At 36.9% G+C, this 16,593-nt stretch overlaps 1 protein-coding gene across 1 annotated transcript; it reads right to left on the reverse strand.

Moving 5' to 3' along the window:
- Positions 1–8,390: 8,390 nt before the first annotated feature.
- Positions 8,391–15,163, reverse strand: ccdc137 (coiled-coil domain containing 137). Its single transcript, XM_057861087.1, has 6 exons — positions 15,015–15,163; positions 14,709–14,851; positions 12,952–13,177; positions 12,701–12,783; positions 9,335–9,414; positions 8,391–9,273 (listed from the first exon to the last, which is right to left on the reverse strand). The coding sequence occupies exons 1-6, from the start codon at positions 15,074–15,076 to the stop codon at positions 9,085–9,087; spliced, it is 783 nt and encodes a 260-aa protein (XP_057717070.1). The 5' UTR covers positions 15,077–15,163; the 3' UTR covers positions 8,391–9,084.
- Between the last annotated feature and the right edge of the window lie 1,430 nt (positions 15,164–16,593).

Below are 16,593 nucleotides of genomic sequence, written 5' to 3' on the forward strand. Positions count from 1 at the left end.
AAAAAAAACATGATCGGAACAACCCTAATGATAAATCATGAGTATCTAAAAACGTAATACTTATGTAAAGACGTGATAACTACAATGTAAAATCTGATAATTATCACTTAAAAATGTGATAATTATCATGTAAAAACGTAATACTACCAAGTAAAAACATAATATTATCATGTATAAACATGATATCATGTAAACACGTGATATGTATCTAAAAATGTAATACTATCAAGTATAAACGTGATCATTTATGTAAAAACGGGATATCTACTACCTAAAATCTGATAATCATCACTTAAAAATGTGAAAATTATCATGTAAAAACGTAATGCTATCATGTAAAATTTAGGGCTGTCAAAATTATCGCGTCAAGGGGTTAATTAATTTTTTAAATTAATCACGTTAAAATATTTGACGCAATTAACGCACATGCCCGCTCAGACAGATTTAAATGACAGTACAGTGAAATGCTCACTTGTGCTTTATGGAGTTTTGCCGCCCTCTGCTGACGCTTGGGTACGACTGATTTTATAGGCTTCAGCACCCATGAGCATTGTGTAAGTAATTATTGACATCAACAATGGCGGGCTACTAGTGTATTTTTTGATTGAAAATTTAATAAATTTTATTAAAACGAAAACATTAAGAAGGGTTTTAATATAACATTTCTATAACTTGTACTAACATTTATCTTTTAATAACTACAAGTCTTTCTATCCATGGATCACTTTAACATAATGTTAATAATGTTAATGCCATCTAGTCGATTTATTGTTATAATAAACAAATACAGTCCTTATGTACAGTTTGTTGAATATATATCCATCTTGTGTATTATCTTTCCATTCCAACAATAATTTACAGAAAAATATGGCATATTTTATAGATGGTTTGAATTGCGATTAATTACAATTAATTTTTAAGCTGTAATTAACTCGATTTAAAATAAGACAAGACGGATATATACATTCTACATACTGTACATAAGTACTGTATTTGTTTATTATGACATTAAATAGACAAGATGGCATTAACATTCTGTTAAAGTGATCCATGGATAGAAAGACTTGTAGTTCTTAAAGGATAAATGTTAGTACAAGTTATTGAAATTTAATATTAAAACCCTTCTTAATCTTTTCGTTTTAATAAAATTTGTAAAATTTTCAATCAAAAAATAAACTAGTAGCTCGCCATTGTTGATGTCAGTAATTACACAATGCTCATTGTGCTTAAACCCATAAATTCAGTCGCACCAAAGCGCCAGCAGAGGGAGACAAAAAACAAGTAACAAATGAACATGTCACTGTGCTGTCATTTTAATCAGTTTGAGCGGGGCATGTGCGTTAATTGAGTCAAATATTTTAACGTGATTAATTTAAAAAATCAATTACCGTCCGTTAACGCGATAATTTTGACAGCCCTACTAAAAACGTAACAGCATCAAGTAAATACGTGATAATTATCATGTAAAAACGTGATAATTATCACGTAATAATGTTATGATGTAATAACGTGATACTGGACTTATTTGTTTCAGCTGGCACCAATACGCTTCTATAATTTTTAAGGGGAAAATATATTGATTTAAAATTTCATAGTGTCTACAAATCTCCAAATAGTCGGGATGGAAAGCAATAAGAGGCTGGAAAGGTCAATGGTATGTAGAACAAACACCTGAAACACCAATTCCCACTAGTTAGGTCTCTTCTTTTAGATTTGTTGACACTTTTTCCCCTTATAATCAAGCATTTTCCCAGTTGTAAACTTTTTGGCATGTCATTTCGGTTCTATTCAGAATAATTTATTGAAGCTTGGTAAATACACATCCTTCCATTGTTTTTATTCACAATTTATGCAGCCTCCCAAAATATTGGAACCCGGTTTGTACTTGCTTTAAGGAAAAAGGCCTTTGTTTGTTGGATTACGGTGTTAATCTGCTTGTCCTTGAACGCCACTTTCTCCTGTTTGTCGTGCTTTGAAATAAAAAAAATTAAAAAAAACACTAAAAACAAGCTACATCCACTTAAATAGTGCACATGACAGTACGCTACCTACTGTAAAGTCACTGGATAAAACATGCAGGGCGTGATTCGGTTGCTCATTTGCATACATTGGCTCGATTTGAACTGGGAGCAGACATTACTCTGGCAATGGAAACCACACAACCCAGTAACAAATCCATGTACCTAATCTCTGCCGCTAATGAGATCAGTGACAGGTAAATTATTGTTTTTTGTTAAATGTTCTCTTACAAGGACAATGCGATTTGGTTGAATGGAGCAGCAGCTTTTGTTACACAACAAGCTGAGTGGGTTGCAAACCGCGCATCACATCAATAGCCCTCCTACAAGTCAAACGGATTTAATCTTATTTGATATATTAGCTTTGGCTGTCATTGACAGCGATAGATGTTTAATCCATTTGGACTGGGAGGGTTGGGAGTGATTGAAGAATGGTCTATCAGCATTAAAAACACTGAAACGTCGGTAAACAGTGCCAACTTTCCAAAAATATGAATATAAATTTTTTAAGACTGTGGTGCATAGTGGCCACTACAGTGAGCAGAATCGAATAAGGAGGAGGCAGAATGTAAGGAATCAGTTTTCTTTATCAAACAGTTGTTCATAAATACAATCCAAATCAAATTTCAAAGCACACTCTCTTGTATGACAGTTTACAGTTTGAATGGGAGTTTGTGTTAAAAGAAGCCGTTATATTAATGGGTTTATACATGTAGTTTCTTTATAAAAAGAAATGAGACAACTTTACTATTTTACAATAACGCATGTCATAATATACTTCTCCAAAACAAACGGACACTTAAGACCCAGATTAGCGAAACTGCTAACTAGCTTAGAGCTCCGTGTTTAGTAGTAATGTCTCAATACAAACAATACAATTGGCTTCATATAAACACCCCTGACAAAGGCACACTGGATCTCACAACACACACCACTCAAGACAATCGAACTCTCAATTAAGTATTGTTAATTCGGTAACTAAACCTGAGTATAGCAGTGAACTCTCTCTCTCTCTCTCTTGGTCTTATCATTAGTGCGTACACAGCCTCGCATTACACACAAACAAGGATCCAAACACGACTGCTCATTACTTCCAGGAAAAATTGATGATTAAATCCGTTAGCAACTAATTTATTAATCGATTAGTTGTTGCAGCCTTAATATACCGTATTGGCCCCGATATAAGATGGCCCTGATAATAAGATGACTCTCTCTTTTTCAAGACTCAGGTTTGAAAAAAACTTTTTGAACACCAAATTAATTTTTATACAGACAATAATTACAGTACATCAGAAGCAAATGATTATAACAATATATTTAACCATCAAAGTGAGGTCTATCTGTAACTGTAGTCTTGAAATAAATCTGAATAAGGAAAAACATTGCAATAAAATAATGCAAACAGGTTAAACTTGAGAGTAGCTGAGATCTGTCATGACAGAACATTACTCAAGTTCAGCATTCGCTTCAATGATATCTGGCGCCATCTAACGTCGTGATTCATGAATGGGTATAATGTCTAGACCCTGAATATAAGACAACTCCCACTTTTTCAGTCTTATTTCAATGCAAAAAAACACCGTCTTATATCCGGGCCAATACTGTATATAGCATGAGTGTTGATTTTTTTAAAAATCGTTCAAGCTTTCTGACTGAACAAATCACATCTGAACGACGCTTAAAAGTGGAACACTTCTCAGTACACGACCAGGCTATTTGCATTGGTAATTCATTTGAAAGATTACCCTTAATCCAGCCATGACCAGGCCCTTTGTTTTAACCATTGACCTCTGCGACAAAGCCAACAAATAGCAGCCAGATCAAATTCTGTCATTTGCGGTTTTCACAATAAATAACATTAATAACAGGTGCACCGTCTGCTGTGTTTGATCAGCTTTGACTAGCAAAGCCTTACTATCTGCCTATGTTGACCTGCTAGCCGTCGCTACGGTAACAAGAAAACAGCCGTTTGTGAGGGCTCGAGCGTCGCGGCTGCCGGAGTGGTTCCATTCGCGGAACGCACATGTGCGCGTGACGGCTCGAGTGCGGGTCAAGTCGTTCCGTGTGATGCTGATTGGTGACCTAATGGTGAAAGAGCTAAGGTTTGAGAATACACAGCAAGCATCCTCATGCTTTTCTTTGCTAAAATTTGGATACATTTCCCTGTCAAAGACGTGCATGTCAGTGCTTATCTGCATTTTCTTTTGCATCTTCGCTGGACTATCAAAAGTGAGAGCGGCAAAATGTTCAAAAATGTTTGAAAATGGAAAAAGATGGACGAGGAATATATGTTTAAATATGGTTTCTGCAGTAGGACAAATTATGAAACTAAGATTTTTTCCAATTCATTAATATTGTAATACAGTTAAACCTGAGGCAGCATCGTACTACAGAGTAGTCACGTCGTGCATCATTCTGTATTTGTAGCCAACTTAGTCATTTTGATAGTAGGCTACTGAGGCTTATTAAGGCTTTTAATTTTTTGCAGCTCCAGACATGTTTGGTTTTGGTCCAATATGGCTCTTTCAACATTTTGGATTGCCGACCCCTGAGTTCATGGATTGGTTGCAATCGCAGTGAATGAGTTGATATTGTAAACACAGCAAGAGCTCACTTGTACAACAAAATCAGAAAAATATGTTTTATTATCTTTAACATACAGCCAGTGTAAAAATGTCAGGAAACACCCGTGATTGACAGGTAAGAATGGGGTTCGCAAACAAAGGGACAGAGGATCAAGTCCCCTGTTCTGTTTATTCCTCAGTCCCGCTTTTCAACAAAATGCATTGCTTTTGTTAGAAAAATCGCCATCTAGTGGTGCCACAGTGGTATTGTATGACCTTACCTACCATGTCAACTGAATGCACCGATGAGTTGAAAACCGACGACTCCTTGTGTATTGTAAATAGAGGTGTGACAATGTATCAAAAAAGTGATTTAAAGCGATACTTTGAAACCCAAAACGTTATCGATAAGCTCCCACCAAGAATCGGTATATCATTTTAAAAAGATGTCACTGTTTAAAAAAAACAAAAGGAACCAAAGGGTTCCTACTAAATTCTCCCATTAGAACAGTGTCTACATTAGCTCACTGGCTGCCATTGACGGCGCTAGACATCCAATTCATTTTGACTGAATTGGACGTCCAGTTCGGTCAATGGCACTTCTGTTTATTAGTTTTGTAGCATTTCCTGACCCATGTATCGATAATTGTTGTATCGCCAAATCGTTTCGCAAGATACCCAGAGGTTCCTACCCTTAAAAGGATCTACGGATATAAAGACTTGTACTTAAAAGATAAATGTTAGTACAAGTTATTATAATTTGATATTGAAACCCCTCTTGATGTTTTAGTTTTTATACAATTTGTAAAATTATTTTAACTAGTAGGTCGCCATTGTTGTTGACGTCGCAGGGCGGTGACATCAGAGGACCACGCTGCCAGAATTCCACTTGTCACTCTTTAAAAAAAATAAAACGTGTGACTGTTTAATTATGTAAGGTAGTAATTTAAATACGCCACAAGGTGTCAATGGCGAGTTTGACATTAATTGGGGATCAAGCCAATGAGTGGTTTCTTCCCCTGACTGACGCTGTAATTTCTTTAATCCACAATGGGAGAGCGAAAGGAGAGTTGACACAGGCATTCACATTCGTAGCTCGGACCGCGCCGTTTATTGGCAACTCTTTTACAAAACACATGAGTATCAAATAGTGAAAATACTACAAAACTAATACTCATACCTCTCAAAAAGTGCTTCACTCTGTATTACTGAGGCCCTAATCTCACACTGTTAACACAACAATGCGAAGAGAACTGGCATTCACAATCAAAATCGATGTGCAAAATACACATGAAACTTACTCAGACTTTAGTCAAACTATATTTAAACCTTTTAGCAACTTCTTTAGCTCAAGAAATACACTGGATGGCAATATTTAGTCACAATACACAAACTATGATGCTGGGAGCCATTTTCAGGAGTCTTGTGAAGACGACACTCAAATGAACGTGAACCACAATACTGTAGACCCTAGGAGTGGGAACCTCTTGGTACCTCATGATATGATACGATTTGCGATACAAAGCTCACGATAACGATGATCTGACGATATGGCAATACAACGATTATGGATACATTGGTCAGGAAATCATTCTAGGATATTCTACAAACAACAGAAACACAAGCTTCTAGTGTGAATTGGAATTAGTTTGTCACTAGTAGACGTCCAATCCATTTGAACTGGGAGGGTGGCAGCGAATGGAATGTTCATTCGCTGCCACCCGTCCCAGTTCAAATGGATTGAACATCTATGGCTGTCAGTGGCAGTCAATTAGGTAATTTTGGGCCGTTTAACCCTTTAACACCGAACGTGTCGGGAGCGACGCGTTTACGCATGTCGCCTTTGAAGCTTCGTCACGCTGTAATTACGTCACCCACGTGCCGCTGGTTGGTCTCATTTGAAAGTGCGGAAGTTGAAGTCCACACCAGTTTTTATTTGAAGTCAATCTACCAAGAAAAACGGGAGATAATGTCATTTGAGTTTTATAGTTTTATTGCACTCATAAATATGCATTAAAACGCTGCATGGATCATGTATCTACCTTCATATTTCCATCATTTCTTGTCCTTTTTCAAAACCGAAAGCAGCACAAAAGACTACATATCTCAAGATCCGTTGTGATGTCAAGAAGGACGAACCGAATGTGAACATTTTTAATAAGTTGCCGAGCTAGGCGCCAACTAAGGAAAAGGAGGCATGAAGACCGGTTGGATTGCGCGAGCGACTTTGAAACGTGCAGAATGAATCGAAAACTAAATTTAGCGCAAGCTAATGCATTTTTTCATCAACTCAAGGAATAGGATGAGCTGCATTTGTCGTAGTTTTCCTCGGATTATTCGGCGTCTCGGCGAGTAGAAGTGACAGCAGCGCTCAAACGGCAGAAGAGTAGGCTGTGTGACGTTGTATGTGACGCAGCTCAGTGACCTGTTCAAAAACAAACTTTATTGAGTGCGCAAAAAAAAAAAAAAAAAAAACTTTATCGGGTCGCATGCCTGAAAAAATTGAATTGAACGGAACTACTTGTCAATATTTTATAAAATACTTTTTTCAATGTTATATATATTTTTTCCTTCACTATGAATCTTTTCAATTTTTATATAGATGTGTGTTCGAGAAGCTTGATTGCATGTACGTGTACTTTAGATAAGGTGATGGGTATAATACCTAACTTCACAAAGAGATATCCTCCAAACTTTTTTTGTGTTAGATGAGAAAAAAAAATTATATATATCACTATTTTGCACTGTATATAACATGTTTTGACCATAGTATGTGTAAAGGCCAAAAACGCCTATGACCATACCCGCTGTTTGTGTTGAATAGTCAAACATAAAACTATTCAATCTTATTTTTTTCTATTGAATGTTTATCCTAACAAGTTGAATAAATATTATCAAGCTTCAAAACGGTTGGTGGAGCATGTTTGGTTGTCGATGGGACACCAACATTACAAATTTTGAAAAAATATTTTGGGATTTTTTTGTCTTTTTGGGTCCAAAATGTGGATTATAATTGGTCAGTGAAGAAAACAACAGTTTGGACATGAAGTTCAAGGTGTCCTGAAAAAAGGGACCCAACTTGGCCATTGTGAACAATTTTTTCTTTGAAATATAAAGGCAACATCAAATGCATGCAAATTCGGCCAAAACAGGCTTAGGTGTTAAAGGGTTAAGGTCTCACTGGAAGGGCACCAAACAAAAGTTCCAGCATCATCACCTTGTCCAATGCAGATTTTTTACTCTTGACACCTTGTCCAATGCAGATTTTGACTCTTGACAAGGTGATGATGCTGGAACTTTTGTTTTATGCCATTCCAGTGAGATTTACAAAGATGATCAAATTAATAACCTGCATGGATGATCTGGCAACTGCAATCAAAGAGAGTTGGCACCAAATTGATGAAGAATACTCATCAAGTCCATGCCTCAGAGACTGAAAGCTGTCATAAAAGCCAGAGGTGGTGCTACTAAATAATACAGATGTGTTTTGATTGTTATTGCTTTGTTTCTCATGATTCCATATTTATTTCCTTAGAATGGAGTGATTTCATAAATATTTCCCTGCACTTGTTCTATAGAATTAACATTTACTGACCACCACAATGTTTTTTATTAATTTCTTTTAGTGTTTCTGAATGCTAAAGAGTTGCACTTTTGAACTAATTCATTATTTTTTCAAGCTTTTTATCGGAGTTTGTTCTACATGCCAGACATCGAAAATGTCTGAGTGCTCGTGACTCGTGAGACTGGTGATTGCATACTTTTTGCTAGGGGTTGTATTATGGAGGAAGATTTTGATAACTTGTTGGTTCCTTTTTTTTTTTTTTTTTTTAAATGTGTTTTTTAAACATTGACACCTTTTTAAAACGATATGTCGATTCTTGGCAGGGGCATATCGATAACCTTTTGGGATACACGGTATCATGATATATCACCATTTCGATATTTTGTCACACCCCAAGTAGACCCTGTCTAAAAAAAACAGGGAGCTACGGTGTCAGTCAAGGGACAAAACGCACTCATTGGCTTGACATTTTGTTCATGTAAAACTCGCCATTGACACCTTGTGGTGGATTTAAATCACTACCTTACATAGTTAGAGTTACTGTGAAGTACGGCAGCGTGGCCCTGTGACGTCAACAACAATGGCGAGCTACTAGTTTATTTTTTAATTTAAAATGTTACAATATCTATTAAAACGAAAACATTAAGAGGCGTTTCAATACCAAATTGTCGTTACTCGTACTAACATTTATCTTTTAAGAACTACATGTCTTTTTATCCGTGGTTCCCTTTAATTGTAAAACATAATTACACGGGTCACGATTACAATGTTCTGAGAACAAGAATTTCCCGTTCGGACTTCGTACACGATGAACGAGGTAGTCTTCTTTTCAAGACAACGTTTGAATGTCTGCTCCTCACCCGAGGATGTCGACTTTAAGACCTTCAACTGCTTCACCATTACCTGAAGAACAAAGAGTTCGTGTAGTGGTACCCCATCACTGGTGGCCCTTCCGCTTTACAGTCCTGGCTTCTTCCAGCTGCTGCTGTCTCTGTTGTTTAAGTTGCCGATAGGCCAGCACTGCCCTCTGCCGTTCCTCTTCCATGATCCTCTGCCTGGCCATAGAAGGCTTGGCGGTGGAAGTGGCGTTGCCGAGAAGCGAGTTGAGGAGGAGCTCCTTTGAGGCCTTTGGGAGGAAGGAATCATTAAGACTTGACGTGAATGTTTTGGGGGACATTTTTTGTTACCTGAGGTTTTATGGGCACCTTCTTGGGTTTGCTGGTAAGGGAAGGTGGTTCCATTGAAACTTCGCCAAAGGGAATATCATCTGGTGGAAAAATAAAACTGGTTAAAGAGGCCAAAAAAAAAAAAAAAAAGGGGGGGGGGGGGGCAGTTAAACTTCTGTGTTATAATTACTATAACCAGTATGTCACTATTAGGGGAGTGAACTAGGGCTGCAGCTATCGATTATTTTAGTAGTCGATTAATCAATGAACTAGTTAGTTCGAATAATCAGATAAGGTACATAAAAAATACCTGAGCAGAGCCTCAAACGGTTAAAAAAAAAAAAAAAAAAAAAATGAGGATGTATGTACACCATAAGATCAATTGGCTAACTTACATAGCAAAAGTCTGCTAGCTTAAATGCTATAAAACGCTAACGTTTTTTTTTCTTTTTTTTCTTCTTTTTTTTACAATTCTCTTAACCAGAGATGATCGGGTCCGATTACGTCATTTTCAAAGTATCGGAATCGGCAAAAAAATATCGGACATGCCTTTTTTTAATATATATATATTTTTTAATTAAATCGTTTTCTAATTGTATTTAACATTACAGACTTAATATGTTACACTCATCCAGTCTTTAGTTTAGGCTTAAGGTAGGGCTATCAAACTTATCCCGTTAACGGAAGTAATTAATTTTTTTTAAAAAATTATCACGTTAAAATATCTAACACAATTAACGCATGCGCTGCACAACCCACTCACGCATTGTCGCGTTCAATTTGTAATGGCGCCGTTTTACCTACATATAGAGCTATAAGGCAGCGTAAAATGAGTAGAGTGAATTTTGGCAGCCTTTGGAGCCTTTTTTTAATTGGCTAAAGCCTTACAATCCCTCTCCCTACGATTAGAAATATCGTGGGAAGCAATGTGGGGAAGCAAGGTGTAATTGATCTTTTTCTTAACACCCTAGGTTGTTCCCCAACGCAGAGAAGATATATAAATTGGTAGCACTACGCACAGTCATGGTTGCACTTCCCATCATGCATTTGGGCAGAACAGTTAAATGGCTACAGTATCATTTACTGAAAGCTCAAAAAATACACTAGATGGCAATATTTAGTTACAATATACAAAGTCACATTTATCCTTTAAGAATTACAAGTCTTTCTATCCGTGGATCCCTCTCACAGAAAGAATGTTAATAATGTAAATGCCATCTTAAGGATTTATTGTCATAATAAACAAATACAGTACTTACGTACTGTATGTTGAATGTATATATTAGTCCGAGTTTAATTCATTTTTTTCTTAATGCCAAAATGTATATGATCGGGAAAAATTATCAGGAATGATTGGAATTGAATCGGGAGCAAAAAAAAAAAGCAATCGGATCGGGAAATATCGGGATCGGCAGATACTCAAACTAAAACGATCGGGATCGGATAAGGAGCAAAAAAACATGATTGGAACAACCGTACTCTTAACAAATGGTTCCAACACATATTCCCACAAAAAACGGCTAAATATACCTAGAAACTACTTCACGAATGCATTAAAAAAACATTAGCCCAAACAAAAACTTAGCTTATGTTTGTTTTAACAGAGAGAAGCTGGATTCAGCCACGTGAAATGAGGCAGAATAGAGGGCAGTGTATCCACCAAAATCAATAAAACTAAATGCAAACCCTTTCTAAACAAACCATTACATCGCCACTTTAATTAAATGAATACTCCAATCAGCAAAATTTTAATCGCATCTTTTTTTCTAATCGAATACTCGAGTTAAATCGATTAATCATTGCAGCACTAGTGCGAACCTCTGTGTAGCTTACGGAAAGATACAATTTGCAATACAAGGCTCACGACAATGATCTTACGATATTACGATTCAACAATTATTGATACACGGGTCAGGAAATCATTCTAGGATACAGGATTTCACCTACATATATAAGAGTGTGGTGCACCGCCACACCAAAAAGAAAGCCGCAATGCCTTGCAATTGAATTTTTTTTTTTTTTTAAGGCTGTTTCAAACTAGCGGCAGCCTTGCATGAAGGGTTCAGCGGCAACCTATTCATTGTGTATTGCAATGTCCCTAACTATGCACGGCCCCCTTAAGCGACGATTGGACTATGGAGCTGTGATGGAGTGGGAAGCAAGTAGGAAGAATGGGAGAACGGGCGAGATAGCGAGAGAAAGCCGTCGCATGTCGCGGCAAGACTGCTGTTATTTTGTTATTGTTTTTCTTTATTATTGTTGCCACAGTAAATTGGGTAAGCCAATAGTGACTCCTCTCCTTCTTCCCCCCATTCAGGGCATTACAGTATTTTGAATGAATCTGCGCCGAGAGGCGAGGCCCAAAATAGAGCCTTGCTCTATTTTCAGAGTGCCGCCGCGCTAACGTCAACAACGCATGCAATAGCAAAGGGTCAGGCGTACTTATATCTGTGCTATCAGGCTGTTTCAACTGACGGATATACATCCACAAAAGAATGCTGTGGTTTCAGTGCCATTAACAGCGTTAGACCTCCAATCCATCCAAAATGAATTGGATGTTTGGTGCCGTCAACGTAATGTAGATGCTATTCTTGGGGTAGATTTTGGTAGCAAGCGATACATTGTCATACCCCTAGCAACTATTGGCTCCATGAAATGGTCAATAATTGCTGTTTGTAAGGGGAATTTGCGACCCCTTGTGGAGACATTAGGGATTTTCAAGGATTTTGCAAATGCGTGATTGGTGATTAAAACTTAGGGTGAAACTCCCCCACCCGATCCAGTATCAATTTTTGGACAACAATATGATATTTTATGATATTGTGAGTGGTCTCTACAGTGTACAGCTATTCAAAAGTGACATTTAAGACCTTTAACCAAGCAAGTGACTATTTTTGGTCATCTAAAACAACTTATATTATTAGCAATACTTATTATTGTAATTTTATTATTGCTCGGTAATCAGTGTTGTGTATATACACAAACACAAATGTTAGTGAACAGTAATGAAAAAATAAATAACAAAAGAAATACACACTTAACTAAGTATCAAAAGTTTTTTTCCATACCATTTAACTCGCAATTGACAACATTAGATGTCAAATTCATTTAAACTGAGAATTTACTGTAAATGCTCATGTTTCAGTGCCACTGACGACGATAGATGTCCAATCCATTTTGACAGGGAAGGGCGAATGAATGTTCATTTGCCCTATCCTGTCAAAATGGATTGGACATCTTGCGCCGTCAATGGCAACCAATAAGTTAAATGAGTTCCCTGTAAAGATTTAAAAAAAAAAAAAAAAAAAATCATAATTCGAGCATGGAAGGGTTCAGTCTGCCACAAATCAATTTGATTTTAGGGCCTTCATATCATAATTAAGTCACCTTGAAACATTTGCTTCTCCATCCGGTCTTCCTGTCGCTCAAGCTTTTTCAGCTGTCGCTTCTGCAATCTCAGTTTGTCGTGTCTGCGGGACAAAATGAGATGCAACAAACATAAAAGAGCAGCGGTGATCCATTTTGTGGATGATAACGCCAAAGTTTTTGCATTTGATTTCACTCGCATTATGACAACTTTGGCACCATTAAGTCAAAGTACAACAGAATAAAATGACCAAAAGTAAGAATCCGCTTACTCTTTTTTTTTTTCTGACTTTCCCTGATCAGCGGGCTTCTCTTGTTTGTCTTCGTCCAACTCAGGTTTCCTGTCAACCTGGTTTTCGGTGAGGAAGAGGACGTGCCTGGACTCAATTTCCATGCGCTGCAAGAAGTGTTTCACGGTCTCCTTCTTGCCTCGCTTAAAATTTGGGACGGCTATGTCGCCGATCTCTGACTTTTCTGGTTGTCTTTGGTAGACGGTGGCTTGAAGACAGTGAAGGAAAAAAAGAAGATATGTTTCACTTTCAGTGACGACGCTATACATTCAATCTTTGACAGCCGTCCATGGCTGTGAACATCACTCGGTTCGGGTTAGCATGTCGGCTAGCTGTCAGGCCTCTTGGTTTGTTTATATTCTTCGAAGCCGGGGAAGGGAAATGATATAAGCCCGATTTAGGTGGCATAAAATATTGTTCGGGAGGTGCGACAGTAAAGGTGAAGTCGACAGTTTTGACCATTATGGAGTAATGTTGCCATGTCGTCTTGAACAAATGCATTTTCATTATTTCATTCCATTTAGCACAAGCCTGTTGTTTGTCATGACCATGCCATTTATTTAGCTATTGGGGAAAAATACTTGGATAAAAAGAATATCCTCTAAAAATAGTGAAGTAGAGAGACTGAAACAATGACATTTTGCGGCTCTCTTCGTCGCGTTTTCCTTGTTGTGAATAATTCCCCCTCAATGGGCTGCATACTAAATCAGATGAAATCGTGACTCCGCTGACGTCTTCCATTTGTTGGGGACATTAGAGGCCTATAATGGTAGGCGTGGCTAACCGGCAGATTAAAAAACTAATTTCTCATAATCTGCGCTTTGCTAAATTGTTGTATATAGTGGAATACTCTCAAAATATGATTCTAATTTACATAATAATCCTATTTAAGACTTTTTTTCTCCTGTCGTACTCACTTTAAATGCACCTAAGTTGTTAAAAAAAAGTTTACCTTTGAGTTTATGTTTGCACTTAAAACGGCTAAACACACACACACACAAACAAGACTTGAGGGTTAAATTATACAGTTACAAATTTGGCAGGACAGATGTTACATTTATTTAACTATTTTTTTGTATTAAATATACATTCCTGATATATATCTTTTTGCATGTGCTTATACCACTCAAATACGTACCTAATTAAATCAGGTTTGAGGTAAATTAAATCAGGTTTGAGGAAAATTGTAATATTCTAATTAATAGTAGAAAAAATTCACATACCAAAAAAAAAAAAAAAGTCTTATATTATCGGTTAGCCGATAATATCGGCCGATAAAGGCATTTTAAAAAAGATAGCGATAATATCGACATCTGTTTTTCATTATCGGTTTTGGGCCATTATGCATGTGCATTTATGTGATATGGCAGCACCTTATTGGCACTTTGCGTTGGTCCCAAAATTGATGTTTGCACAATTTTTATTTCAATCATAAATATAGTGGTGCAATATAGGCACCTTATTCATAACTTCAATTGACGTTCTTTTATTTTTCACAGAATGTTTATTCGGAAAACCTTGAAGTTGTTACATTTATCATTATTAAAGCATCCAGTGGGGCATCATAATGCAATGAGCCATAATATGTAAAGTCCAGGAACGCATATATCGGTATCGCTTTCGGCACAACACCAGCAAGCTCTACCAAGGAGGTGTCCCTTATCATTAGAATTTTTTTTCAGGGAGTTGGCAACCCTAGCTGTAAATGAGTAAGAGAGTCATGTTTTATTTTTACTCACCATGTTTCTTTCCCTTCGAAGAGGCACTTTTCATCCTCTCCTTGCTTTTCATGATCTCCTGCAGCCTGAACGGGATGTGTTCAAGGTGGTCCTCTTGTTTGTTGTCTTTTTTGGCTTTAACGTTTCGTTTCTGCTTCTTCGCACTAACGTTTGAGGGGGGGGAGAAGTATCTTACTCGTTGTCAGCTCTTCATGACTTCACATTTCTCACAAACCTCCCACGAAAAATAATAGTGGCAAGCTCGGAGGTGAGTGTAGCACCGCTGCTAAAGCTAACAGATACGTTGAGAAAAACATAACACGTTACCTCTGCTGCTGTCCAGTTTTGTCAAGTGGATTCCCCGCTTTACGCTTTGTTTTCTTCCCCATGTCGTCGTTATTGAAACAATATTGAACTCAACAACTAATAATAATAATATACGCACGTGGAAGTCCTCTTCCTTTCGTATACCCTTTGAACTGTGACGTCAGATGAGAAGCTGTCGGAAACATTTTTATTTATTTATTTTATTTTTTTTAGAGATGGGCATCACGTCGTTATATATCATTACTCAGGAAATAACAAGAAATAAATTGTATGTATAAAATGTAAACAAATTAAATAAAGATGATTACCCAAGGCAGCGTAGAAACGCTGTTCCACTGACAGCCGCTAGATGACGTAAGAGGCTGCAAAAGGCTTGATTAGTAGATATTGCAAAGTGCGTCGTTGAATAAAGTGATCCATCGTATTTCGCGGTTTATGGCGACCCCCCGCGAAAATTGAAAATCCGCGAAGTATAGGCGGAGCTTATTTATATTTAAAAATATATATCTTTTGGTGTGTTCAATGTATTTATTCAGATTTAACAGCATTACAAAGAGATACCTATAAGACATGTTTCCCTCTTTCTCCCAAGCATATAATTAAAATAAAAAAGATAAAATAAATAAAAACAAAAGCAAAAAAGGTTATATGCATATGTATATTCTAATAAATGTGTTTTAAGCTCTGCAAATGTAATAATTATGATATAAATTAGATACATATATATAAAAAACATTTTTACATGTATATATAGATATAACTTAACATATTTAAATAAAATACTGTATTTACAGTACCGGGTATTTATTTTTAATCATTCTTTATGTTAATATTAGAGTGCCACATCAAATTACCTTGTTTCACAATGTTAATTTCGTAGTTGACAATAACAATAAACACCATTCTATTCCATTTTATTGTTTTTTAATTGAAAAACAATCTGCGATGGACTGAGTGCACTAAGTTTAAAGCACAACGTAGCGAGGGAGCACTGCAATATAACTGAGCGCAAACAACATTTTTTTTCTAGTACGAGTTGAGAGACTAGAAAATATTGGAAAGTATAGACCCTACTCACATGACATCACAACCACGCCTCCGCGCCATGTTGTCCGTCTACTCATCAGATTTTAGCATTACCGCTACGTAAATTCCTCCTATTATGGCGTGTTTTTCTGCTCGTTAAATTTAATAATCAAAATGGTGAAGGCATGTGTGGCGGTTGGTTGCAATAACAGAGAAGATAGATGGAGAGACTTGAAGTTCTACCGTATTCCGAGAGACCCGGAGAGGAGAGCGAGATGGACTGCTGCAATTCGACGAGAAAACTGGGCTCCAAACGATTACCACAGACTATGTAGTAGTCATTTTATATCTGGTATGATGCATTTAATATATACAGTGCCTTGCAAAAGTATTCGGCCCCCTTGAACCTTGCAACCTTTTGCCGCATTTCAGGCTTCAACTATAAAGATATAAAATTAGAATTTTTTGTCAAGAATCAACAACAAGTGGGACACAATCGTGAAGTGGAACAAAATTTATTGCATAATTTAAACTTTTTTAACAAATAAAAAAC

This window comes from Corythoichthys intestinalis, chromosome 16, assembly GCF_030265065.1.
Source record: "Corythoichthys intestinalis isolate RoL2023-P3 chromosome 16, ASM3026506v1, whole genome shotgun sequence".
Lineage (NCBI taxonomy): Eukaryota > Metazoa > Chordata > Actinopteri > Syngnathiformes > Syngnathidae > Corythoichthys > Corythoichthys intestinalis.